The sequence below is a fragment of the Sciurus carolinensis genome, chromosome 16, assembly GCF_902686445.1.
Source record: "Sciurus carolinensis chromosome 16, mSciCar1.2, whole genome shotgun sequence".
Taxonomy (NCBI): domain Eukaryota; kingdom Metazoa; phylum Chordata; class Mammalia; order Rodentia; family Sciuridae; genus Sciurus; species Sciurus carolinensis.
Window position 1 is genome coordinate 6,328,550 of NC_062228.1, and position 27,107 is coordinate 6,355,656.

The window sequence follows — 27,107 nt, forward strand, 5'->3', positions numbered from 1 at the left end:
ATTGATGTAACATCCAGATTTGTTTGAGGCATTTTCTTCCCTTGTTTTCTCATGTTGTTCAGGTATCAGTGGACTGCTGAGATGTTGCAGATTTCCTCTATTGACTTATAATGTCCCTGAAGATTGCTAGTGTATCCCCTCTTATCCTTCAGTACCCTGAAGTCTTAGAGGAAGTTGATACTGCAGTGCTCCCCAAGGAAGCTGCTTCTCTAGGGGTGGTGGTCTTCAGGTGGGGTATATTCCCTGCTAGTGGGCAGAAGTGCCTCTACTTGTTGACCAATGGTCATCTAAAGGGGAACTAGGCTGCGGGCTGAGGCAGGGCCTGTTTGGGCCTGTGTCTCTGGTTTTACCGTCCTTGTGGGAAAACCTCACCCGGCGGGGAAGACTCACCCAGTGGGGAGGTCTCGCTGGTCAGTTCCCCTCCTAGAGGTTCTCCTCAGTCCACAACTACCGCCTGGGCAGGGCAGCCTTCCCAGGCAACGTTCCCAGGGGCCTGGACCTACCTCCTGGGCCTGGGAGCCCTGCCCTTCGCAGACGAGTCTCTTTAGGTAGCCCCTCCTCAGAGAAGCTGCCTGCAGTCCTGGAACCTTCGCTCCGCCCCTCAGCTTGTCTCTGTGTAGCTCTTTCAAGAAAAGGTGCCTAGGTCCCCGGAACGGACCCGTGCTTTGCACCTAATCGCCTGGCTATGGGACCCCTCCTCTGAGCAGTCACTTGGAGCCTCGTATATATGCTCCAACCCCCCAGTGACCCGCCACTCGTCTCTTCCTCCAGGCAGCCACCCGGTGTTCTGTGTGGGCGCTTGGAGACCAAGCAACTCACTGCGCACCTCCACCTCCTCAGGACAGTCCCCTCCCCGTTGTTCAGGCGGTTGCTGAGTCCAAATAGCTCGCTGCCCAACTCTTTCTCTGGCAGCCGCCGGAGCCCCAGCAGATTGCTCCAAAACCAAGCGGTGTGCTGCGTGGCCTCCTCTGCAGAGTTCCCCGCTGTCCATGTTTACCGCTCCAGTGGGGGGAGGGGCGTCTCCCCGAGCCACTCTACTTCACAAAGTTCCCTGCGTTCAGTAGATTTTTCAATCCACACCCTAAAAGCTAGAAGGGCCGTTCAGATTTGATGACGAAATAAAATCCTTCCATGATGAACAAAAACTAAAAGAATTTACAAAAAGAAAGCCGGCATTACAGAACATTCTCAGCAAAATATTCCATGAGGAAGAGATGAAAAATAATGATGCAAATCAGTAAAGGTAGGAACTATCCTCAATAACTCTTACTTTCTTAAGCAGGAGAATGCTTATTGTTTTTAATTTTTTTAAATGGATGCAGTCTCAAGAGATTCCACTGTAAGTAGATATTGTGACTAGTGTCTTTCTTATTCAGACTGTAGATACACATTCCAACCAAGCACCAGGAAGAGATGTGAACCCATGGGCAAACAACCCAGGAATCAGGTTTCTGCTGATCTAACACAGGCATTCAAGCACTGGACAGAATACCTACTTAGAGTGCACACACAGGGAGAGATGCCCTAAACCATGACTGTGGACAGAGGGAAACTAGAATCATCAAGCCCAACAGACGAGATGCCTCACTCAGGGATAACTGAAATATCTGACACTTCTAAATTACATCTGAAAGCTACATTTTCCCATTTAAGATGTCCTACAGTTTATAGACAATATGACATTATAAAGTATTATTTAGTCCCCTTTTACTGACTGTATTTTTATATTCTGTATATTAAACCTCTTTGATTTTTAACAAAAGTAACAGATGGGGGCAGGGGTTGTGGCTCAGTGGTAGAGCACTTGCCTAGCATGTGTGAGGCACTGAATTTGATTCTTAGCACCACATTAAAAAATAAATAAAATAAAGCATTGTATCCATCTACAACTAAAAAACCTTTAAAACATTATTACAAAAGCATGTTATTTAGTGATATTCATGAAGGATTTTCATCGAAAGTGATGTACCAGTTTTTCAGTATCTTTATTCACAAATCAGTTTTATAATGGTCAGTTTGGATGTTACACATATGATAAAATACATTATGAAAGGTATCATATTTACAATGAAAAAATTATTTTATATAAGTGAGTCATTGGATATGTAACTTCCTACAATAACTTTGTGGACCCAGCTCTACTATGAATGGACTAATTTTAGATTCTCCTAGAATTTCTGAGTTGGGAACTATAGTTCCTTGATGGTCCTTTCAATTGATCAAGGCTTAAAAGAATATCCCTAGACACCAACAATTGAACTGAACCTCTCTAGGATCAAGTAGAGGCAGGAGCAGGAAGAAGGACACTAGATATGATGCCAACAGGATCAGCCATGATGCCATATTCTTGGCTTCAGAGCATTCTGCACTCAAGGTCAATCCAGAGCCCTGTACATATGCTGTCACCTCTCAAATGCCCACAACTACTATATTTAGCAGGAAAAGTGGGAGGGAAGGCATAAGGAGGAACAAATTGGCCCCAACAATTATATGAACACTTCTACATTTTCAATACCAAGGATTAATTTCTAAAGTACAAGCTTATAGCCAGAAGCTGTCCAGTTAGCCATTAACTGGAATATATGTGCACCATTGCCAAGGAGTCACTGGGCTTACAAAACCATATATATCTTATTTGTCTCTGATTTTAAAATAATTCATTCCCTTGTTCGGTATGCAAGTGAGCAGTGGAGAAAGTGGTGCATCTGCAATACCTGAAATACAAATAAAAGAGAAAAAGGTTATAATCACAGGAGCAAAGATCTGAGTCAGTCTAAAAATGGTCAAGATTAGAGGGTGGATTATGGTCTCTCCCCATCAATATCATTCTACAAGAGAGGATCAAAGGCAGGTTTGTTGTTAATAAGTCTAGCCTATAAAATAAAAATAAACTGGTCACTCACCAGCTGGTGCTAAGGATTTCAATGCTTCCAAAAGATGTGGGCTAGAGAATTTTATTAGGCATCGGAGGGGTTCTTTCCTCTCAGCCAAGATGCCCCCATTTAAGTCACTTTTGAACTTTGTTACAAGCTGTCAACAAATATATTTATAAATGACAATTAATATCAGTTGGAATGGTAAAAGAATTAACATTTTTTTAATTACTGTCATCAAGTAATTAATTACTTTATTAATTACTGTCATCAAGACAGTAATTAATGGAGGTAGAGACCATTACTTTGCTACCTGTGAACATAAGGGTACCCAGCATGTTTAGGACATCCCACACAGAATTCCAGCATGCACAGTGCCTGACACAGGAGATGCTGCATGTGGGCTCCACCTGCACACGCCCTTCAGTTTGTATTCTTAGTGGAAAATCAGTGCTGTTTTTTTGTATGTACCATTTCAACACAAAAATGTCACATCTTTTGAGTCACCATTTCAATTTCTCATCAAGGAAGATGTAAAACATGTATAGAAGTAAGAAGCACAGTATGGGTCCCATGTGCACATCACCCAGATGAATCAATTATCAACTTGTGTCTAGTCTGGTTTCATCTGTTAGCCCATCTTCCATTCCCCACTGTCTATGCCCACTGCACTATTTTGATGCAAATCCAAGACACCATAGAATTCTATCTGTAAATTAATTCAGCATGTATCTAAGAGATCTGAAAGAAGTCTTTTTAAAAACTGAACCTCAACACCATCACCATACCAAAAAAAACCCCTTAATATTATCAAATATACAAATATTTGATACTTCAATAGGTACTTGGCTCTTACATGCTAAGTTTTAATTTTTCATTTAATTTAAAGTGATTTTTAGTATTTAGAGAATATGCTGAAATATTTGGGAGATGAATAATGTCTGCAACAAATTCAAATGGTTCAGAATAGATAGAGAAAGTATGGCAAAATATAACAATTGGTGAATTAAAATGAAGGAGAAATGGATATTCATTGTAGTATTCCTGCCAGTTTTGTTTTTCAAACTAGTAGCATGTATGGATTAATGTGCACCTAGACTTATAGAACAGAGCCACTCTAAGATGTGTGCAAAGGAAGTTTGTGAATCAAATCTGTATATTCTAGACCAGCTGCTCTTCAGCTTTAGTGCGCAGAATCAGTAGAGGGCTTGTGAAAACAGAGTGCTGGGCCCCACCTCCCCTAACCCAGGAGAGGTAGGGTGGTGCCAAGAATCTACCCTGCTTACCCATTCCCAGGTGATCCTGATCCTGCCAGTCCAGGGACCACACATTGAGAACCCCACTGTCCTGGATTAGAGCTGTTTAAAGGACCTTGGTTAAAACCTGCCATTGAGGGAAACCTACTTGAAAGGTTTCAATCAACTTCTCCACTAAAAACGAATCAAACCAAATAGGCTTTGGGCCTAAGTGAATAGGTTCAAAGCAGATTTTAAGTGTGTCCTGCAAGTGCAGGACGGCCAAACAGAAAATTTTTTGGAGGGTTTTGGGGGTAGAAAGTGGTATGAGTATGAACATGGACTCAAATTACAGTGATCATGACAGAAACCTTAAGTTTTCCTAGTGGTGGCAAAAAAGCTTGCATTAAACGGCACAGACCCCTCCGTGGCCTTCCTGGTAGGCAGTAACATACTTCAGGAATAAGCTACATTTGCAGTATCACTATGGGATGCCAGCAAGTCTATATAATGAGTTGTTTATTCACTCTCTTTTTAAAAAAATATTTGTGAGCACCATTGTGCTAAGTACTATTCTGGGTGTGGATGGGCTAGAAGATATAACCCAATACCCCCCCATCCCAGAGATTACCTTTATGAACAGGGGAACTTATAATAGAGGTCTATTTAACTTACAAATTTATTATGCAAAATTAAGGTGATCAATGAAAATTAAACATTTAAATTGTTTTTCTCCACTTAAGTATTTTTTTTCTTTAACAAAATGCTAATAAGTTGCAGTAATGTTTATCGCAACATCCTACCTTATATTGTGCAAATTCTAGTTGTGGTTGAGGGTAGTCTCCAAAAGTTTCTTGAGTTACTCTTTGGACTCTCTCTTTTTCTACTGTGTTTTCATGAATGATCCTTGAATCCACTACAGGTGGAAGATTTTAAATTGAAACAGCCATTAGGAATATACTTCATCCTTACAGTATCCTCTTTATATTCCTAATTTTTCAAGCTATTTGTATAACTTAAAATAATGTTTCCTATTCCTTTTCTTGACTGTAATAAATTCTTAGTACGTAGAACACTTGGAAATTACAAGCTGATAAAAGAGAATAAAAATACCAGTAATTCCACCACCAAGACATACTGTTAATATTTTAGTATATTTTTGCCTATCTCTTTTCACAATGAATAAAATGGTGTGTACCTATGTGTGTGTATGTGTATTTTTTTTTTAAATCTGGGATTATAAAATCCAGACACTTTTGTATCCTGCTTTTTTGTAAGCATGAAATCAATAGCATGTTCTATGCCACTGGAAAGTCACAAAAATGTTGGTTCACAAGAGCTATATTGTTTCCCTTTATTACTAAACCACTGCTAGGAGATGGGAGAGTAATCACTTTTTATAACTACATTACACCCAGGCACTTTGTGAACTTTGGGATCCACCTTTCTAGCTACATATTCTGTTCTGTCAAGTTTTCTAGGGAGACTCAGGTCATCTACAAGTAGCAATGCAGTCACTACTCTGATATTCTTGAACTAGCAGATCCAGTGCATTGGGATTGTGGGTCCCACAGTCATTTGGACCTGGGATTCACTTCTGGCTCTGCACTTCTACTTGTGTGACTTTGCCTGGAATTACTAAGATGTTCTGAAACCCAAGTTTCTGGATGAATAACACCTGTTGGTGGGACTACTGTGGAGGCTGAGGAAATAACAGATAAGCATCTTGGTGTGGTGCTGGGCACGAAAGAAAAGCTCAAGAAAGGAGCTGAAGAAATGGCTCCTTTTGGAGAGCGCTCGCCTTTCATGCCTAAGGACCGCGGTTCAAATCCCCTGCCGGGAAAATAAGAGGAAAAAAACAAAAAAAAAACTACGAAAAGCTCAGGAACTATTAGCCAGCTGTTGTTTTGTTATTAGATGCCATTCTAGGAAATTCATAAGGAGACATAAGATAGTTTAGCTTTCTTCTTTCAACAAATATTTAATTTCCAGTTTTTCTAAAACCAGTAAATAGTTTTGAATCAGAATCTGAGTACATGTGTCATTACTGAGTAACAAAAATCTAAAAGGGGAATAATGCACTTCCAAAATTCAGTTTCATCTGAAAACACACATACCATTTACATCTAGTTCCAGGCATCTTTCCTGCAGAGGTGTTGTAGAGTTGTGATCTTCAAAGGTCTAGAGAGAGAGAGAGAGAGAGAGAGAGAGAGAAAAGAATGTTTATCAAGTTTTAAACCTTAAAGTACAGTTATTACTTGGATTTAACATGTGAATGTATGCTAAATATTTTTTTCCAACAAAAGGAGATCTGGGTCCACTTCCTGGCTGAGCTAAGCACTGCCCCTAAGACAGAATGCTGGTGGAGAGTCTGCTGGGGCCTGCAGCCTGGCTGTCTTGTTTGAGGAACTCTGTCTCTGTTACCATAAAAGTGGTACTGGAAGAATACAGGTGCGAGTGTACAAGTTAAGGAATCAAAGACACTGTTTGCAATGTACATTTCAGCTTTCCAACTCTTATCTTCATAACCCTAACAAATTCACCGAGATCCCCTGTGGAAAAATAACTGTCCTACTGTAAGTCTGAATCTCTAGAACCTCATGTGATGGGCTGACAGATCTGGCTCCATGAGAATGTTATAGGCCAGACAGACTGTATTTTGCTCTGAGATTCCATGTTATGTAGAAAATAAGCTTCTCCCATGGGAACACCCCACTTCTGTACCGATCAACAATTGCTTAGCTTCTCCCATGGGAACACCGCGCCTCTGTCCCCATCATCAGTTACTTAGCGTGACAAGTTTAGCAATACAAAATGACAATTCTTATGTAATGAAAAACTGCTCCCTTTTGATCCCTATTGCTCCTAACCAATGTACCATATGAATAGTGATTGTGTGGATGTTAGTAACCATTCTTTAGTTTGTACCTAGGTAAGAGTCGTTTTGACCCACTTTCCCCTCTGTTGATGATCTCATGATGTTAGTTTGTAATTTCAAATCATACCAACAGACACTTATGACTGATGTGATTTTTGGTATAAGAACCCCTACAACCCTGTGGTCGGGGCTGTTCTCCCAATAGCCATTTTTTTGGGGCATTGTGTGAGACAGCCAGCCAGCCAGCTTAATAAAGACTCTCAAATTTGGACTTCTCAGTGGTGATCAGTCTGTTCTTAAGTGGCACCCCATAATGCTCTTCTCCCATCTTTCCTCACCAAAGCCACTGTTTTTATAATTAATATTTGAATATATGAACTTTCCTAAGAATGCAAGTGTCAGAACAACTGGTATCAATTTGGTGGGAGGCTGGGGGTCGGAGGAGAAGGGACGGCTGGGAGAGAAAATTATTTAACTTCTTCACACTGTATTTTCCTTCTTAAAGAGCAACTTGCAGAGCCATCACTTCTTTCTACGAAGAGCAGATGAGAACACACAAGGAGAACAGCTGTAAGGGCTCAAAGACACACAGAGCATTGACCATCCCCCTCACGCCAGCAAACATTTGCCACACACAGAAGAAAACTCCAGAGCCTGTGAGTTAGGACAGATCCATCTTTGTCATTAAAGAACAACCACATATTTAAATAATTTTAACAAATAAATCAATGTGGGACTCAATAAACCCATGCTTTCCCTTTAATTGCAACCCATGTCATCTGCTTAACTGGTAAAAAAAAATTATACTTCTATAATGCATAACAGTAATATATTTGGCTTCAAAAGACAGCATCAAGTTACTCTAAAGAGAAAATAAATTCCAATCGGAAGAGCTATTTGGAAACTGGGATCTATAACAGATGCCAGTGACAAATGAGTGACATAAAACATGATACAATTATAAAGAGATGAAAGTGAGAAATTATTTTGTTTTTGTTCATGTTAACTAATCGAAAAGTTCTCCATTAACTTATAAAGCAATCTATTGCAGGTGGATATCCCATTTGCACAGTGATTCTAACTCCTGTTTATAAGGTGATTCAACTTTAAAAATAGAGTTGCTGATTGGCTTACCTGGTTATACTGTTTAAAAACAATAGCCTTGAGGGAGTCCAGGTGTCGGCTTCTCAGGTCCATTTTCACAATCTGATGGTGTTTGCTAGCAACTGTCAGTGCCTTGGATAGAAAATGAGCAATGCTATTAGGATTACTGTTATCATGTTTATAATATTTGTCAAAGTTAAATACAGAGGCTGCAATCAGTGAACAGTTTCCACTCAAGAGTGAAAACATGATCTGTTATTTCGCTTAAACAAAAATGTAGTCACTGCCATTAAAGATTCTCATACAGGCAGTCAGTTTTAGAAAAATGATCCTGTTTAAAGTTATTAATACATTCAGACTTAAGAATGAAAAATACTCAAAAGTTCTAGAATATTAGTCATCCAATGCTATAAGAGATTCTCAAGCAAAAATAAATATATGTACACTTCAGGAGAAACACTGAAGAAAAAGCTGTGTATTAAATGCAACTAATAAGAGCTTCCTATCATTTGGGAAACAAGTTAGAAGGATGAAACAATTACTTGAGTAAGGTAATTTACCTGGAACTAGAGGGCAGAGATAAGTTTGTCTTAAGATATACATGTTTGTCTTAAGAATGAACATTATCCTTTGACGTGATGTTTAAATTACTTGTAGCAGGGTGTGCTCACCTGGCTTTAAGTGGATGATTGCCCATTATGTATCATGAATAAAGAAACCCCAAATGTAAAGAAGTAGAGTTAAGTGCTAGAGGGAATAAGCAAGCAGCAGCCCATCTGCCATCCAATAAACCACCAAGAATCTTAAGTGACAGGCAATACCCTCAGGATCTCATGGCTTGTATGGTCCATGACACTCTAGTTAGTACCAGTGGGTAGTAGGTAGTACTCCACTCAGCTCTGCCAGACAAGGTGAGCAAGGAGACAAAGCAGCTAGGATGATGGAGATGCTCCCTTCTAACCAGGAGAAGTGGGAACTCTGGAACAATGGGAGGTGCTGTGGCAGTTATGAGTACCAAGAGGGGCAGTAGCAGTTGCCAGGCCAATTTAGGGATGGCTCATTCTGGCTTCATGCTAGAAGTCCATAATATGCAAGGCAGAACCAGAAGAGTGGCAGGCTCTAGATAAAAGCTGCATCTTAGGTTACAGAAGTCTTCTTATGCACAAAATGTGGGGAAAATGGTTATGAATGTCAATAAGGGTACTTAAAGTCATAAAAAAATCACCATTATGTAACCACATGGAAATGTTCTGTTAAAGTTTAAACAAATTACAGAACCACATGTACCACCCTGGTTTTTGTGATAAAACAGCTTTTGAAATGAAACAGAAAACTACAAGTAGTTATTTTGGATGAATGGGAATTCGGGGGTATGATGTTTTAAAGACTAACTTTTCAGAGATTTATGTTAATTGAATTTGTTTTTTATATTAAACATGTATTACTTCTAGATGAAAATAAAGAATAGCTCCAAACTAATAGCTGATGCCACATTTCCACCTATACATAAGAATGCTTTTCTGTTCCTTATTTTAGAACAGTATTAAATGTGTTATTCTACATCAAATGCTCATTGAGTGATTTAAACCCATAAAGACCTTGAGATAAGGGTAATAAAAGGTTACAGCTGATAGTAATTTGTTCCATACCTGACCCAGAAGGGGCATAAAGCTCTTCAGCTTGGAGGAGGTGAAGGCATAGGGAGTCTGGGGGTAAAGCAGCACATATGTGGGTTTGTATTGGTTCGGCTTTGTACACTGTGTTCCCCAAGCAATTCGGATCCAGACTGCATTCTCCTCAGCATCTCTGAAGCTGACTGTCACCTTATTGAGAAAAGATTTCTTAAGTTTCTTGGTTAAATCTCATGTGGTACCCAACTACAGGTGCCTTTTAGGAGCAAATAATGTTACTAATTTTGTGCCAGGTCCACTGGTACATGCCTATAGTCCCAGTGACTTGTGAAGCTGAGGCAGGAAGATTAAGTTAGAGGCCTACTTCAGCCATTTAGTGAGACTGTCTCAAAATATGAAAAAAGGCTGGGGGTGTAAGTCAGTGGTAGAATGCCTTTGGGTTCAATCCCCACTCCTGAAACCTGGTAAACTTTACTCCTACTTCTTATCAAAGTGTTTTGGGAATCTTTGGGAAAACATTTTGTTTGTTTTAGAAAGACACATTTATGTCTTGCAAAAGCTTTTGGAAGAGAATATTTCTTCAACACCTACAATAAGGGTATGACATTATAATTTTTTCCCTTCCTCCTTCCTTTTCTTGGTTTTGTGATGCTGGGGACAGAATCCAGGGCCTCATGCATTACAGGCAAGCTCTACCACTGAGCTACACCCCCAGCCTGACATTACTATTTTTTAGCATTTTCTTGGGGTTGTCCTCAAAGTGTTCCTGCACATATGAGTTTATAAAGGCAACTTTACAAATGAGATAGCTGTTTTATACTGAAGCCTTTTTAGCATCTAGCACTGACCTACACATTATAAAGTTGATTAGTAAGATTTCTATGTAGTAATGGCTCTTACACATTTAGCTCAGAAGCTAAAAAGTACTTAAAGGAATGTTAAATGACAAGAGGACAGGAAGTTCTACTTGGTTTTCAGGTGTGGATAAATAAACCTGGAAATAAGATTGTTAGCTGGTCTGGAATTTTTTGTTTTTTGGGTACTGCAGATTGAACTCAGGGGCACTCAACCAGTGAGCCACATGCCTAGCCCTATTTTGTATTTTATTTAGAGACAGGGTCTCACTGAGTTGCTTAGCACTTTGCTTTTTCTGAAGCTGGCTTTCAACTCTCCATCCTCCTGCCTCAACCTCCTGAGCTGCTGGGATTACAGGCCTGTGCCACAGCGCCCTTGCTGGACTGGAATTTAATAGCCTGCTCCTAGGTCATTGGCTTGCCCCAGTCAGCTTCTCCTTGGGTTAAGCCTGGAAAGGAGGAACTCAAGACAGGTACACTTGGCTTGCCTGCTCTATTTCTTCCCTCTCAGATCTTACTCCAGGAAACACAGGTTGTTATGTGGTGGCTCCTGGTGTAGCAAACTCTGCCCACTTGAATCTAGCTGCTGTTCCAAATCCCCTTGGTGCAGCAGACAAGGAATTCTCCCATCTGGGATGTGGAGGTGCAAACCTGGCTTCCCCTGGGGAGTAGTGCAGAGAATGTCCCTGCTGGGGGCTCAGTGGACCTCTATTAGCTAGAATGGAAGGGGGTCTTCTTTGGATAGCTTCTTTGCTTCCCATTACAAAAGCAACAATCTCTGTAAAATCAAGGGTGCTCCAGAGCCATGCTGACCAGTACCAGAGTCAAAAGCCACACATGGGATTATTCAATGGAAATTCAATAAAGTTACACAAGAGTAAATGTTCAGTTGCTCAGCCATACTAGCCATATATTGAGTGCTTAGCAGCTCTGTGTAGCTACCAGCTACTGTACTGGACAATGCTGACAGATAAGATTTCATCCCTGCAGAGTGCTTTTGGATGGCACTGCTCCAGAGAAAGAAGCATCAGGCTGAGAGAAATATAAGAAATATCTAAAGAGTTTGTTTTGATACAGAGTAAAACAGTATGGAATGACTCATTCAGTTTCTTACAAATTAAAAAACCCAAGAAGTAGCAGCACACTTTAAGTGCACAGATATCATCAAATTGAATTTTATGGATATTAAGATGAATTTTATTCTTACATTTTTTAATGCTCTCTGAAGAATTTTCTTAAATGAACATTTGAATTGTTCCACATCAAAAAGATCAATGTCTTCATCTGTCAAAGTGAAAAGAAAAATTAAGAGAGTTACAATGTCTTCAATAAAAACATTTGCATAGGATCCCAAAGTTAAGCATCCTGTGCAGACTCAGCAAGAATGATCAGGTCACACAGGTGCCACTACCCCTGACATGGCACCACTGGGTGTAAGAGTAGCAGTCACCTCATTTCAAAAGAAAACACACTGCTGTTCATTTTAAATTGTCAAGCTATCAAATACAAATGTCCAATTTAAAACAGAAATTATTACCTGGTTTCTTACTCATCTGAAAAACATCCCAAACTTTTTGGTGCCGATGAACTTGAGTATCTGAGAAAAGAAGGGCTTATCAGTATCATATCTTAGAACTTTGAACTAATGTGCATATAAATACGTATTTTTAATAATATAACTGAAGGAAAAAATAGTAATACACAAATTGGGTGATTCTTTTTTTTTTTTTTTTTTTTTTGTGGTGCTGGGGATTTGAACCCAGGGCCTTGTGCTTGTGAAGCAAGCACTCTGCCAGGGGAGCTATATCCCCAGTCCCATAAATTGGGTGATTCTTATCTAAAATAAACTTTATATGGATTAAATTTACTTTAAGCAAACAAATCCTACTTATCAATTCAAACCAACCTAGATAATAGTTCCATCACTTATTCTTAGATCATCGGTTAGTCCCACAAAAATCTCCACAGAATGCAGCATTTCTCTGCATGACAAAGGAATGGACTCACCCTGCCTTAGTTCATTCCAAAGGACTCATACTACCTGATCACATCACATACTCAGGTGCTCCTTTATACTACCTGTCTCCCCAGCTAGTCTCATGGAAATGAGGGCCTCATTCACACTCTAGTCTCAGGTCTAAGCGCTGAGGAATAAAGCCTTCAGTGTGCATCTGGGAAGGAAGGGATGAACGTGCCAAGGCACTCTTCAGGAGGTGCATGTTTGGAGCAATGACCTAGGGAGTTAGCAAGTTCAGCCCTAGATCATCCCTGCATTGACCTCCTTGTGTCTACTCAGACCAGGCCTCCTCCATCCCACAGAGTGGTGGGGGCCCCAGTGCTCCTGGGCACCATCTTGCAGTGCTTCTGGTACTTGCTGCTTTTCTCGGGCTCAGCATCTTTTCTCTTTTTGGTGCCTGGGTATCCCTGTCGCCCGTTCTCCCCTCCCATTTTGGCAATGGGTCTAACGATTTCCACTGACGACCTGCTTTTGTCTAAAGCAGGCATAAACAGGCACACTGTGGTGCCTGCCAAGAGATGGCACCCTAAGGTCTTTTGTTTTTTTCCTAGTACATTCTTCCTTGTTTCTGAGTTCAGGGTAGAGATGGTCTGCTAGCTGTTCTATGAATAAGGTGGATGTAAAAATAATAGGAATAAAAATTCTTTGTTAATACCATTAAGCATCAGTTCTAAAGGTTCATGAACTGAATGGCAAGAACTTAAATACAAAGGAAAGCATTACTTATTATAAAGAGAACACATGCTAGACTAGTCTATGGCCTTTGTGACAAACACAGGCCACCTGCAGGTGAAACTGCCCTGCTTAAGGGGCTCTGCTGTCCTCCAGCCCATGAGCAGATGTGTGCGCTTCCGACTCACTCCCCACAGGCTGCCTTCAGTTTTAATCCTTGTACTCCTTGCCCCACCCAATCCTCTCCATCCCCTCCCCACTTCACCAGGCCATGGTCCTCTTTGCTTGCACCTCTCCAAGACTCCCACAGGCCACTCCCATCCTCTCTGGTCTTGTGCTGTAACTCTCTCTTCCTGCTCATAATCATTCACAGACTTTGTATCATTCTTAGGATATAGACTGAAATCCTTCCAATGGCCTCTCAGTCTCTGTATTAACAGATTTCCCCTTCCCGAACCATTAAGCCCAGCTAGACCCTTCTCCTGCAGCACTGAGCTTCTACTACCCACCTTCTCCTTGCTCCTAGGTATACTCCCTTTTCCTACCTTTTCCCCTCTTGTCCCTTAACCTCCATGCTCACCTTTGCCTGGTTAGTGCCAATCATCCTTTGGATCACAGCTCAAATGTTACCTCAGGAAGTTTCCCTACTTCCTAATCCCCTGCAGAATAGCTGGCCCCATTGAGCTCTCATGAACCCAGTAAGTATCTAAGTGAACTGTTCAACCTCTCTTCAACTGACTATGGCATCCAAGGGAGTAAGAGTCACCTGTTCTGCTGACTGCTGCCTAGCATACTTTTTGGCACACAGTAGCTGCTTAATAGTTAAATAAATGCATGAGAAATGGGAACTATGTGGATACATCATTTGTGACTTAGAATGTAATTGCTGGAAATCAGAGGCAGGTACTCTAAATAGATTCAGTTATGTCACAGTTGAAGTAAAGTGTTAAGAGTTAATATGATATACTTCCATATCATAAACAGTTAATGTATGATAACTAACCAGTAAATACCAGGTTCTGTTCCAAGTACTTGTAGTATACTCTTATTCAATCCTCAAAGCAACCTTATGACATTATCATTGCTATTCAGATTTGTCAAGTGGAAATACTGAGGCACAGGGATGTTAGCCACCCTCCGGTGCTCACAGAGAGGCAATGATGGAGCCATGAAACCAACCCAAGAAACATGGCCCTACAGTCATATTCTTAGCACCATATTGCTTCCTGCTGGTAAAAAGACAAAAACATACTTCTCAAAACAAAATCCAAGGAACAGAAGGGAAGAAAGTTGAGAAGTTACACTGAAATAACAAATTCTCAGAAATATATTTTCAAATTCTCTAATAATACAAAGTCCAACAGATATTTCTGGCTTATGATGTACCAGTTTCTGTGCCAGGAGTTCACACATTAACTCAACTGTCCTGTGAAGTAGGTACTACTCGTCTCCATTTACTTAGAAGTCTGAGGTTCAGAGAGGTGATACAACTTGGCAAAGGGCACAAGACAAGTATGTGGCAATGCTGGGACTGGTAACCAGGTTCCCCTGACTCTAGAATCTGCATCCATACGAACAGAATTGCCTCTGATAAAACTGGTCAAGTGTAAATATGAATCAGCAAAACTTACAAATGATGTCTAAAAGGGCTGCGTCATTGAGACTTGCACACTTCTCCTGGAAAAAAAGGATAAATGGTTTAGGGAGTATGATACGCTTGGTGCTACCCACTTAAAGCCCATTTTTGGACTGGTTGGAACAGACAGCATGCCTTCTGCACTCTACTGACAACCTGTCTCTCATCTGTTAACTAACAGACACACCTTCTGATTCCTGTCACAGACCAGGCCACTTAGAGCTATTCTCCCAGAATTTATTCCCTATCCTTTTTTTAAATATATATTTTTAGTTGTAGATGGACACAATACCTTTATTTTTTATTTACTTTTAAGTGGTGCTGAGGATCCAACCCAGTGCGTCCCATGTGCTAGGCAAGTGTCTACCACTAAGCCACAACTCCAGACCCTCCCTGTCACTGTTTACTTTTTGTTTATTTTTGGTGCCATGATTTGGATTTAAAAAAATCAATTTTATTAAGGTATAATATAACGCTAAACTGCACAAATTTAAGCTTAAAACTTGTAAATTTGGACTTATGAATATACCCATGAAAGCATCATTACAATTTAGAGAACATACTATGAGCCCTCCATATCTTTCTACTCCCCTCCCCATTTTCTTGTGTGTCTTTCTCTTCCTCCCCTCCCACCCTTCTCAGTCCTCACCTCTCACTCCCACTGGTTGAGACTACCACTGATCTGATCTGTCACTACAGATTTGTTTCTGTTTTCTGGAGTTCTATGTGAATGTTAACATATCTGTACTCGTGTGTGTGTGTGTGTGTGTGTGTGTGTGTGTGTGTGTGTGGTGCTGGGGATTGAACCTAGTGGTGCTCTACCACTAGGCTACATGCTCAGTCCTTTTTATTCTTTGAGACAGGATCTTACCAAGTTGCCCAAGCTGGCCTCAAACTTGTAATCTTCCTGCCCCAGCCTACTGAGTAGCTGGGGTTACAGGTGTGTGCCACTGCACCTAGCTTTGTCTGACTTCTTTTATTCAGCATAACTGTTTTGATGCCTAACCATATTTGTGCATCTATGAATGGTTCATTTCTTTTTTACTGCTGAGTAGTAGTCGTCTGTTGCATGGATAGATCATGATTTGTTCATCTATTTATCTGCTAGTGATATCTGAGTTATTTCCAGATTTTGGCTATTATGAACAATGCTATGAACATTAGTGTATGTATCTTTGTATGGACGTTTTCATTCTCTTGAGTAAATGCTTAGGAATGGAATGGCTGAATCTATGGTAGGCATTCACTTTAACATTTAAAGAAACTGCCAAACTGATTTCCAAGGTGGCTGTACCATTTTCATTCCCACCACCAGTGTGACAGTTCTAGTTTCTCCATGTCTCAGCTACCACTAGAGGTATGATCAATTTTAAATTCTAACAATTCTAATATGTTGGGATATCTTGGGGTTTTAAATTGCATTTTTATAAACACTAATGATTTTTAAAAAAATTTTTTGTTGTCAATGGACCTTTATTTTATTTATTTATATGCAGTTCTGAGAATCAAACCCAGTGTCTCACACTGAGCTACAACCTGAACATCTTTTCATGTGTTTATTTGCCATCCATAAATCTTCAAAGGGAAGTGTGTGTTGAATTAAATCTTTTGCCCATTTAAAAAGTTGGATCTTTTTTCATTATTGAGTCCTGAGAAATTTTTCCCCCCAGTGCTGGAGACTGAACCTCATGGCCTCATGGATGTGAAGAGAGACACTATCACTGAGCGCCACACCCAGCTGGAGCCTTGGGGAAATTTTTTTAAATATGTTGTAGATACATGACTTTTATCAGATGATTTGGAAAGTAGTTTCCACCAGTCTGTGGCTTATCTTTAACTCTTAACAATACTATTCAAAGAAAAAGTCATTAATTTTGGGAAAGTATAGTTTGTCAAAAAATTTTTTTTTTCCTAAAAATCATGTTTCTGGCATTGTAACTAAGAAATCTTTGACTAGTCTAATGGCACAAAGATTTTTCTCCTGTTTTCTTCTACATGTTTTATAATTTTAGGTAGTATGTTTGGGTCTTGGATCCATTTCAGATGGTGTGGGAGATGGACTAAAGTTCCTTTTTCTTTTAAATATATGAATATCCAACTACTGCAGCACCATTTATTGAAAAGATTGTCCTTTCTTTACAGAATTACTCTTTTTAAACTGATCAACAGTACTTTAATTAAAATGTTTGACAACATTTTAGTCTTGGCAATGTTTTAGTATAAATTTTTCATAAATGTAACTAGATACAAGTTAAATAACATTACTTTAGAAAAAGTTTGCAAATCTTTAAACCAAGAGTTAATTTGTTTTTATTCAGTTAGTGGGTCACATTACTAGATCCTGGTCTTTTTGTTGGTGGGGGGGAGTCTTTTTAATGAAGTAATTGAGAGAGTCACTAAAACTACAATAAATGTGTGTATAGAATTGAGAGACATTTAAAATGTTATATAATTATTTCTGCTTTTAAATCACTAAATTCAAGTTTTTGCCTGGTTATTATCCCTTATCCCAAAAAAATCATTATGATGTATTAATACTTCATTGTATGTTTGATGCTATTTGAGGCACAGACATAAGATCTGTCCTTTACTGTATAAATTAGATCCACAGAATTACTCTTTGAATCTTTGTAAAAAATCAATTAACAACAAAAAAATAAATAAAGATGACCCAAGAGTAGAAGACAATGGCTCAGGAACTGGGAAAAGGGGCTGGTCTAGGAGTAGAAAGGAGAGAATGGGAAAGGGTAGAAGGTAGTATGCACAGGATCAAGGCACAACATGTGCCTGCACGGGAATCACAGTGAAGCACATTAATGCACAGAATTCCTGTCTGTAATCGTAGTAATAAAATCAAATGCATATGTGGGTCTACTGCTGAGCTCTATTTTATTGCTCATATCTATTTGTATGCAGGCCAATACCACCTGTCTTAACTCAAGCTTTGTATGTCATCTTGAATCCAGGTAGTCTTAGCTCTCCAAATTTTTATCTTTTTCAAACCTATTTTAGCTATGCTGGGTCTCTTGCTTTTACATACAGATTTCAGAATCAGCTTGTCAATTTCTATAAAAAAGCCTGCATTATTCTGATTGGGACTACAATGGATTCTCACACCAATCTGGGGAATATCTTAATATCAAGTTTTCTGACTTATGGCCTTTCACTGATTTAGGGCTTCTTTATAGTTTAGCCATGTTTTGTAGGTTTGGTATACAGGCCTGTACATCTTTTGTTAGGTATAGCCCTAAACATTTCATACTTTTGATGCTACCATAAATAAAAATTTAAATATTTATTTAAATATTTTTGAATTCTAATATCCAACTATTATTACTGCTATATAGAAATGTAATTAATTTTTGTATATTGATCTGGTATCATTTTGCCTTACTAAACCCATTAGTTCTACCTTTTCATTTTGGTAAATTCTGTTGGACTTTTTACATAGATGGCCATGTCACCTTTGAATAAAAAGTTTTATTTTCCAATCTAGATGGCTTTTATTTTTTTGCTTGATTAGATCAGCGAGAATTTCTAATACAACACTGAATAGAAGTGGTGAGAGTGGAAGTCTGTGCCTTATTCCTGATCTTAAAAAAGAAAAGCAAGCCAGGCAAAGTGGTACATGCCTGTAATCCCAATGACTTGGGAGGCTGGGGCAGGAGGATCCTAAGTTTGAGGCCAGCTTCAGCAACTTAGTGAGACTCTGTCTCAAAATAAAAGTAAAAAACAAAACAACAACAAAAAAACCACAAAGAAACCTGGAAGAGTACCCCAGGTTCAATAACCAGCACTGCAAAAAAAGAAAAAGAGAGAGTGAGCGAGTATGCATTTAGTCTCTTACATCAGGGAGTTGTTAGTTGTTGGTTTTTTGTAGATTTTTTTTTATCAGTTTGAGAAAATTGTCTCTATTTCTAGCTTGTTAAATTCTCTGAAGGAATGAATGTTGGACTTTTGTCAAATTCTTTTCCTGCAGCTATCATGAATATCATGTACATTTGTAACTTATTAATAACATAAAAGTAGAGTGATTTTTAAATATTAAACCAACATTGCATTCTTAAGATAATTCGATTTGGTCATAATACTGTGTTATTCTTTCAGTGTTGGTTATGATTTGCTAAATTTTTTTTTTTTTTTTTTTTGTGGTGCTGGGAATCGAACCCACGGCCTTATGCTTGCAAGGCAAGCACTTTACCGACTGAGCTATCTCCCCAGCCCTCGCTAAAATTTTTTTGAGAATTGCATTTGGGTTCCTAAGAGACTCAGACTGTGGTTTCCTTTCTTGTAATATCTTTCTCTGGTCTTAGTGTCAGGGGAATGTTGGTCCTCCAGAATGAATTGGGAAGTGCGCCTTTCTCTTTACTTTTCTGGAAGAGTATGTAGAATTTAAAGTAGGTTTCTATTTTCTCTGCTTTACTAGTTCAATTATTACTTGTTGTTTTCCAGCATTCTAAATTTTGTTGACATCTCTTCTCTCCTGTGGTCTTCTTTTCTCTCTGGCCTTGGGGATTTATGCTTCAAAAATAATAAATCTTCCTTAGTGATTTGTAAACATTCTTTGTAAGTTTAAGAATCAGTTTCTTCATTTCTAGACTAAGGAAAGGAAGAAAGAAAGGAGTGGCATGCTGTTGTTCAAGGTTGATTCTTTTTTCCATGTTAGGCAAGTGCCGCATGGTTGAGCTGCAGCCCCTGCCCTGTGGCTGACTTCTAGACACTGTTACCTCACACAGCAGAACCAAGTCCTGAACCAGACATTCCTTTCTCTGCCGGAAGTTTATGGTCTGCAGTTGGTTTTCAGATAAAAAATCCCAGGCTTTTAAGATTGTCATCATTTCATACATGGGGATTTTCAAGATGGTCCTCCTGATAAACTCAGCAACAGTCTCATCCATCTCTTTGGCACTTTACCAAAACAAAAACAAAAAGAGCACAAGAAAATATTAATCAAATATAGAAGTCTAACTAAGTTGAGTTTTTTCAGTATCATATTTTTAGCCAGGATTTTGCTTTGGAGCTCAAATACCCAAATGTTTTCCTCCTTTTAGTCATTCTGTGAACAAAGGATTTAATAAATTTTTTAAAGTTATATACTTAAATATACTTTATAGAGTTTTAAAAAAATGAGTGCTAGTATGGTTTGCATAGGCTTTGTTCCCCAGGGGTTCATACCTTGCAATTTTGGTACCCAATGTACAGTAACAAGAGGTGGTCAATCTTCAAGAGGCGAAGCCTAGTGTAAGGTACACTGGTCACTGGGCATGCACCTTCAGAAAGGTTAATCCCTCTCCAGGCAGTAGGTCAGGTCTCAGACTGGATGAGTTCCCTCGAGAGTGGGCTGTTGTGAGGTGCGCCTGGCTTTCCCCACTTGCTCTCCTGCTTCTTATCTAGCCATGTCATCTCTCTTCTGCACGTGCTGCTTTCCTCTAACACATGCTACTGCCTTAAAGCCTCCCACTCTGCTGTGATGCAGCCAAGTAGCTCTCACCAAAGGCCACCCAATGTTGGACTTTCGCTCTCTGAACTGTGAGTTAAACCTCTTTTTTTATAAAGTAGGCAGTCTCAGGTACTTTGTTATAGCAACACAAAAGACTAACTCAAGTTAGTTCTTGGTTAGAGTACTTTGATCTGATGGAAAAGATATGTAAACCATTCCTTCATTCACTGACTCATGTAACTAATTTCTGAGCACTATATGCCAGGAATTTCTCAGCATGGGGATAATTATCTTTAGCCAGAAATAAAAACACCATGGAACATCCATTCTATTGAGCAAAGAGATAACAGGAAAATCACAAAATGTGTTAAAAGAGAGAAATTCTGTGGAGAAAATAGAATAGTGAGGTGTGAATAAGGGGTAGAGAGAGAATTAGGCCACAGATAGGTGACATTTGATGCAATCCTTAGAGAATAGAGTGTGAGTCATGCAGTGGCAGAGCTTTCTAGGAAGAGGGAAGAACGAATGCAAAAGTCTGGAGGCCTGGGGACTTCAAGGAACAGTGTGGACAGAATCAGGACCATGAAAACAGTCTGACTTGTTGACTTGTCTAGATATAGACCCATCCTCCCTTAAGGTCAAGACTAGACTCTTCACCATGATCTCTAAGACCCTGTATTGTCTGGTACTTGCTTCCTTAGCTTTTTGAGCTCCAGCTACACTGGCCTCTTAGTTCCTACATGACAGAATGATCCCTCTGGATATGTGCCATTGTACTTGCAATTATCCCTTCCTAGAAGGATCTTTCTGTATAGATTCATATGCGTGTGATTTCTTGTTGTAATTTAGGTATGTTAGCTTCCCTGTGCTGTAACAAATACCTAAGATAAACAACTTAAAAGAAGGAAAGATTCATTTTGGCTCACAGTTTCATTCCATGGGCTTTGCACAGTGCTTTGGGTCTGTGGCAATACAGTACATCATGGAGTGTTTGGCAGAGATCTTTTCAGCTAACAGAGGCGGGGAAGCAAATGGGGAGGGAAAGTGGCTGAGTCCCAGTACCCCAGTAAAGGCACACCCAATGAACTAACTTGGGTGTACTAGGCCCCCCAGCTCCTGAAGATATCAGCACCTCCCAAGAGTGCCACAGGCAGGCAACCAAACCTTTAGTATATGGACCTTTGAGGGACATTTAAGATCCATATCATAGTATGTCTCAGTTTGGATGGTTTATCCTCAGACTTATTTTGAGGATTCAATCAAAATTATTTCCCCACTTCCACTGCTTATTGTCTTTACAGAACTACCTGAAATTAGTTATATTACTTTATTGTGCCCACAATATTTTATTATGCTCCAGGGCACTTACACCTGTTTATTCTTAGCTATACCCTTAAAATGTACAACAGCTTCCACCCACTCAGTAAGTCTAGTCAGCCCAAGAACCATCTCACATGTACTTGATAAATACTTGTGGAAAAAATAACTAGACACTCTCCCTCATCAATATGCCTGAGACTATAACCTAGGACGAATTAGGGTTCAACAGTTAGTGAAATATCAAACCAGCTTCCCCTGTTAAGAACACTTGGGAGGGTTGTTAAAAATGAAGATGCCTGGGCTACACCAAAGTGAACTGGGGGAGGGCACATGTAATGAAGGACGGAGATTTAACACTTTTTAAGAAGCACATCAGATGATTCTTAATCCTAGGTCCAGTTTGCAGAATGCCATCCTGAAGAAGTCTGGCAAAATGGTCACAGAGTAACACCAGCAGGTTAGAAAACCCTTTAACAAACTTCTCCCCTGACGACCTTTAAAATTTGTTTACTTGCTAGTGCTTTTCCAACCGTGCCCGACATGCAGCAGGTACTCGAGGTGTATTTAATAAATGGATCACAAGAGATCGCCTGAAGTAACATCCTGTAGTCATGCCCTGCTGCAACAGAGAGCATGCGTGTGGTATGAGAAGCGCAGAACAGACACGACGGGAGCGAAAGGAAGCGAAGCACCAAATCAAAACCTCAACTCTGGGCACCGAGGAAACCTACAGCAGAACGCGCCCTCTTCCGCCACGTGATCCTGCGCGCGGCTCCACGCAAGGCCCCGCCCCCGGCGGGCGGATGTGACGTACCCCGCCCTTTTCCACCCCAGCCGGACCAAAGGCCCCACCTCCTGCCCAAGACCCAGCGCCAAACCTGCGCCTTGAGACGTGCGGCGGTCGCGGAAAAGCCTCCCCGAGGTCTGGGGTCTGGCTTACCCGAAGCTCCCACCACCCTCCGGCCCGATCTCAGGCCGCCAGGGCTCTCTTACCGACCCACATCTCCAGCAGTCCCCTCCACAGCGGTGCCCGCCGAGGAGCCTTCAAAGCCACCAATCGCAGTTCCCGCCGCCTGCAGGCTCCGCCCCCGAAGCGCAGATTTCGTCCTGCGCCTGGGGTACGGACACCTGCAAGGGCCGCGACGGAAATGAGGCTGGCTGAGCCCCGGGCACTCTTCCCGGGAGAGGAGGTTGTGGAAGTATGGGCAGCTCGGCCACGAAACCCGTCTCGTCGACTGGGTGGCCGCGCGGGTGCTGTGGCGCTGGCGGAAGCGCCTTCCGGGTCCCCCTCTGAGCCGCGGAATGGGCCAGTCCGGGCCGCCTGCGCATGCGCCCAAGCCACTGCGGGGCGGGGCCGGGGAGAAGGGGGCCGGTCGGGGCTGGGCGTTCGCTTCCGGCGCGGTCGCTTGAGTGTCCTGGGCAGCTGGCCTTCGGGTCGCCGTCTCTGAGACTTGGGGCTCGGCCGCGCGTCGGTGAGTCCTGCGGGTGCGGGCGGTTCTGTGGAGAACCTCGGCCGGGCTTCGCCGTGGCCGCGCGTGCGGGGAGGCCGTGGCGCCTGTGTCGCTCGCGTGGCCTGCCCGCCGTGGTGTCTCGGCGGCTGGGCGGGGAGGACCGGAGGGAGCCGCCGGCGGGGCAGTTCTCCGGGTGGTTCGGGTGGGTCGAGCGTGCTGGGTCAGGCCGCCGCCCCCAGCAGCCAGTGGGCGTCGCGCGCCCCCGACGTCGGCCTTTCACTCGCGATCCTGGTGACCTTGGCGGGCCCGCGGCTCCCGAGCCTCGGCCACCTGGCCTGCGCGGTGGTTGTCTTCCATCGCGGCGGCTTCAGAAGCGCAGTCCGGAACAGTTCGAAGACGCGGCGAGGGCCGGGTAAACTCGGTCGTCACTGCACTTGAGCCTGCTGGGGCGCCTGTTACCTGCAGAGGTGCCCCAGCCCGACTCGTGAGGTCAGAACGGGCAAGATCGTCTCCTGGGTCAGGGGAGGTCGTCCTCCTCATCCCGCGTGCTGGCTTCGAAGACTGCCGTGTTTGCCCTCAGACACGTTCTGCGTAGTCTTGAGCAAGTCGAGAGCCTGAAACCTTGGCAGAGGCGAGGGAATTGTTTTGACTCCCTTTCCTTAACATTCCGGCCTTTGCACCTGTTCAGTTATTGTAAAACGAGCCTCTATCTTTTTGTGTGTATTAAGGTGTGAATTATTTCTCAACCTCTGATAAACATGAATTCTACATTCAACGCCCACTTGTTGGTCAGTTTCCACCTGTGCTTACAGGAGTGTCCTGTCACTAGTGTGTAGGTTAATGTTTTCTTAGAAATCTACATGACTTGGCAGAGTGCTTCGCACATAGTAAGTACTGATAAATGATCAGGGAAAGGTACAATGAGGACCCAATCCTTGTGAAGTTATTTGGAGGAAGTCATAGTAGTTAACCTCCCCAGACAGCCTCCTGGTTGCTGTCAGTAGCAACATCTGAGAGTGATAGTTTAGACTTGGTTACTTGTAGCAGCGATTAGAAGTGAGTAGAATGGACACATGCATGCCATGTCTGCTATCTCTGATGCATTGTGTTTCATAGTTTGAAAAAGTTGGAAAGTACTCATTTAACTAGTATCAGGACTTTCTGAAATGTCGGCTTTTTCAAAAAAATTTTTTTCTACTTGTCGGTGGACCTTTTATTTAATTATTTATATGCGGCGTTAAGAATCAAACCCAGTGCTTCGCACATGCTAGGCAAGTACTCTACACTGTAGGCTTTTAAAGTACACATTTTAGGAAACATTAAATGTTGATAGTTTTTTCCAGAGAATAGATTCTTGGAAGACCCTGAGCAAGAGACTTTTCTGGCATTGACTTGTTTTTTCTTATCTTGAAATAACTTTAGAAATTGTAACTGTAGTATAAATTTATTCCTGGTGCAGCCCCACAGTAGCAAATATTTCTAAAGATAAAACAAGTGGTGTTAAAATGCAGGATTCCCCCAGTGATTATAGATCTGCCAAAATCTGTTATTGGAATACTTATCCGTTTTCTTGGTACTAAAGTTCTTTATTTATTCTCTAAAATTGTGCCACCTGGTGGTTGAAATCTGCTTTCTCAAAAATTACCTCAGTTGTGGTTGGAGTAAATAAAACTTTAATTTTTATGTCTATTGGGAGTACTCCACTGCTTCCACCCTCCCAGCCAACCCTCAAGGAAAAGTTAAAATTGCTTTGTTATGGGCAAAATATCATATTTTCATAATGGAATATATTTTTTTTTTGACACAATACCTTTATTTGTTTTTTTAGTTTTATGTGGTTCTGGCTATTGAACTCAGTGCCTCATATGTGCTAGGCAAACACTCAACCACTGAGCCACAACCCAGCCCCACAACAAAAAAAATTTATTTCATTGAACTATTTTAGTATCATTGTGTTCATACTTGAGGAAGTGGGTAGGGCTGGGATGGGGAAGGAGGTGTCATTGTGACAAGTTTATCCTTCTGGTGATTTATAAAGAGCAGCGTAAAAGTGGAACTGAAGTTTTGTGTTTACGTACTCTTTTTTCAGTTTGTAAAAAAAGACTTTGAGTTATAATAGTGTTACTAAAATAGACTTTTAAAAATAATTACTGGTGGGGTTGACGTTTTATGTTTAATACATTTTGGATGGGATTTGTCCCTCTCACTGCAAATACCTGTGTATAGGGTCTTTTTAAATGAATGTCCCCTTCATTTTGTTTCAACAGTGCTGTTGATGTTCATAATTACTTTGGCACTACCCTTTTGAACTTGTTTTCTGGTGTTATGTGTGTGTATTTGTATGTGTGCGATGCTGGGTATTGAATTCAGGGTCTTGCACCTGCTAAGCACACACTCCACCACTGAGCTACAACTCTAGTCCTTCTGAATTTTTAGTCATAGTAAGTGTTTGTTTTTTGGGTGTACATTTTATAAGAAGTGGCTTGAAATAAATTAATTGGGAACTTTTATTTGAGAAGAAACTTAAGAATGCGATGAAGAATATACCCTGTAATGTCCCTTGTTGTTGTAGTCAGTCTCTTTGGGGCATGTTACAACAGATAAAGTGCAGCTCCACATAACCTGTTTTGTTGTTGGATTCCCACGAACACAACATCTGCTTTTGTAATTACACCCTTTGATTTCCAGTTTTGTCTTCAGACACATCATGGAGTAGATTCACATCAGTCTTTCTGATCATATGACTGAGAATTTCAGATACACACTTAACTGTTCACTATTTCAGACACACATATGGTTTTAAACCTGTAAGATACAGGTCAAGAACTAATTCCTGTGGGCTGGGGATATAGCTCAGTTGGTAGAGTGTTTGCCTGGCAAGCACAAGGCCCTGGGTTCAATCCCCAGTACTGCAAAAAAAAAAAAAAAAAAAAAAGAACTAATTCCTTTTTATGGAAGAAGAGACAGGTCTCAAATTAATAACCAAAGTTATATAACTTAGGATAGTTGAGTCCACAACTTTTGTCCTAAATCTACATAACATTTCCCTTCAAATCCAATGTCCTTTTTAATCAGGCTGTTTCTTATTTGTATCTCCTCTCTGTTGTGGGCTTCTTTGAGTTGGTAAGTATTCTGTTTCATCAGTGGTTTTATGTTTAAATCTAATATCAGACCCATTTATAACATGAACATCCCTCCCCATGCCTGGTCCCAGTGTTCAGATTGTCGATATTTTGGGTGGGCTGACCAATGACAAGTATAGTAATATTCTTTTTCTTGATCTACATAGGCCCTCTATTAGTAATAATTCAGGAAAGTACCATAAGAACTTTTTTGGAATTTAAACCTGGAATTGGTGCCTAGTGAACTTGTAGCCAATCAGAGGTTCTTTGAGAAAGGTGGTTTTTTTTTTTTTTTAATCTAAATTTATTTCATTCACAAATGGCTGTGAAGGTGTGTCTTACCTATTTTGAACTGGGAAAAATCCATCAGGGTGAGAGAGGTGAATAGTTAACTGTCACTTACTGTATGACCTGGAACTTAGTTTTTCTATGAAAATGTGGGTGATGCATGTTTTGACCTACACAAAGGTAGTTTCTTGAAGGCTCAGCTAAATTTAAAGGGGTACTTGCTTTCTATGTTTGTTGGATTGTTAAGACTGTGTCTAGCACATTGTAAATATTTAACAAAATTATTTTCTAAACTAATAATATTGATATCATCTTACAGTTTTGAAGAAATATTTAAAAATACAAATATGGAGTATAAATGTAGATTTTTCTTCATTTCATTTAAAAATACCTTGAATTCTGAGTGTTTAATTAGAGTAGGTAGGCAACTACTAGAAAGTATCAGCACTTGCTCACTTGTGTTCTGAGAGAACAGCGCTGTTGTCGCATTTACTATATGCTTTGTATATTACACCCAAGAGGACAGCAGTACATTTGTGTGTATGCACTGATGTTTAGGCAAAACCAGGTGACGTGGAGTGGGTGG

The 27,107-nt window shown here is 40.7% G+C and overlaps 2 protein-coding genes and 1 non-coding gene across 11 annotated transcripts in view; 2 read left to right on the plus strand and 1 right to left on the minus strand.

Moving 5' to 3' along the window:
* Positions 1–1,984: 1,984 nt before the first annotated feature.
* On the minus strand, positions 1,985–22,769 carry Cenpn (centromere protein N). 5 transcript variants are annotated; one of them, XM_047530053.1, is made up of 11 exons: positions 22,654–22,769; positions 19,628–19,808; positions 14,896–14,941; positions 12,113–12,172; positions 11,783–11,859; positions 9,740–9,913; positions 8,121–8,222; positions 6,226–6,289; positions 4,912–5,024; positions 2,904–3,030; positions 1,985–2,714 (listed from the first exon to the last, which is right to left on the minus strand). In XM_047530053.1, exons 2-11 carry the CDS (start codon positions 19,796–19,798, stop codon positions 2,632–2,634), a joined length of 1,017 nt encoding a protein of 338 aa, XP_047386009.1. In that variant the 5' UTR covers positions 19,799–19,808; positions 22,654–22,769; the 3' UTR covers positions 1,985–2,631. The 5 variants fall into 5 exon arrangements, with proteins under 5 accessions (XP_047386009.1, XP_047386014.1, XP_047386010.1 ...); XM_047530058.1 differs by having other exon boundaries at positions 22,658–22,713; XM_047530054.1 differs by having other exon boundaries at positions 22,539–22,677.
* Positions 22,770–23,016: 247 nt separating this feature from the next.
* Cmc2 (C-X9-C motif containing 2) overlaps positions 23,017–27,107 on the plus strand; it is a 28,582-nt gene continuing 24,491 nt past the window's right edge. Inside the window, exon 1 of one of the 5 annotated variants that reach the window (XM_047530051.1) lies at positions 23,017–23,132. The gene's annotated coding sequence lies outside the window, so the exon portion shown is untranslated. The remainder of the gene's footprint in view (positions 23,133–27,107) is intronic. The other 4 variants (XM_047530047.1, XM_047530048.1, XM_047530045.1 and 1 more) reach the window with 4 other exon arrangements.
* On the plus strand, positions 25,953–26,026 carry Trnaa-ggc (transfer RNA alanine (anticodon GGC)). The gene has a single exon. It is a non-coding gene; the product is annotated as a tRNA-Ala (tRNA).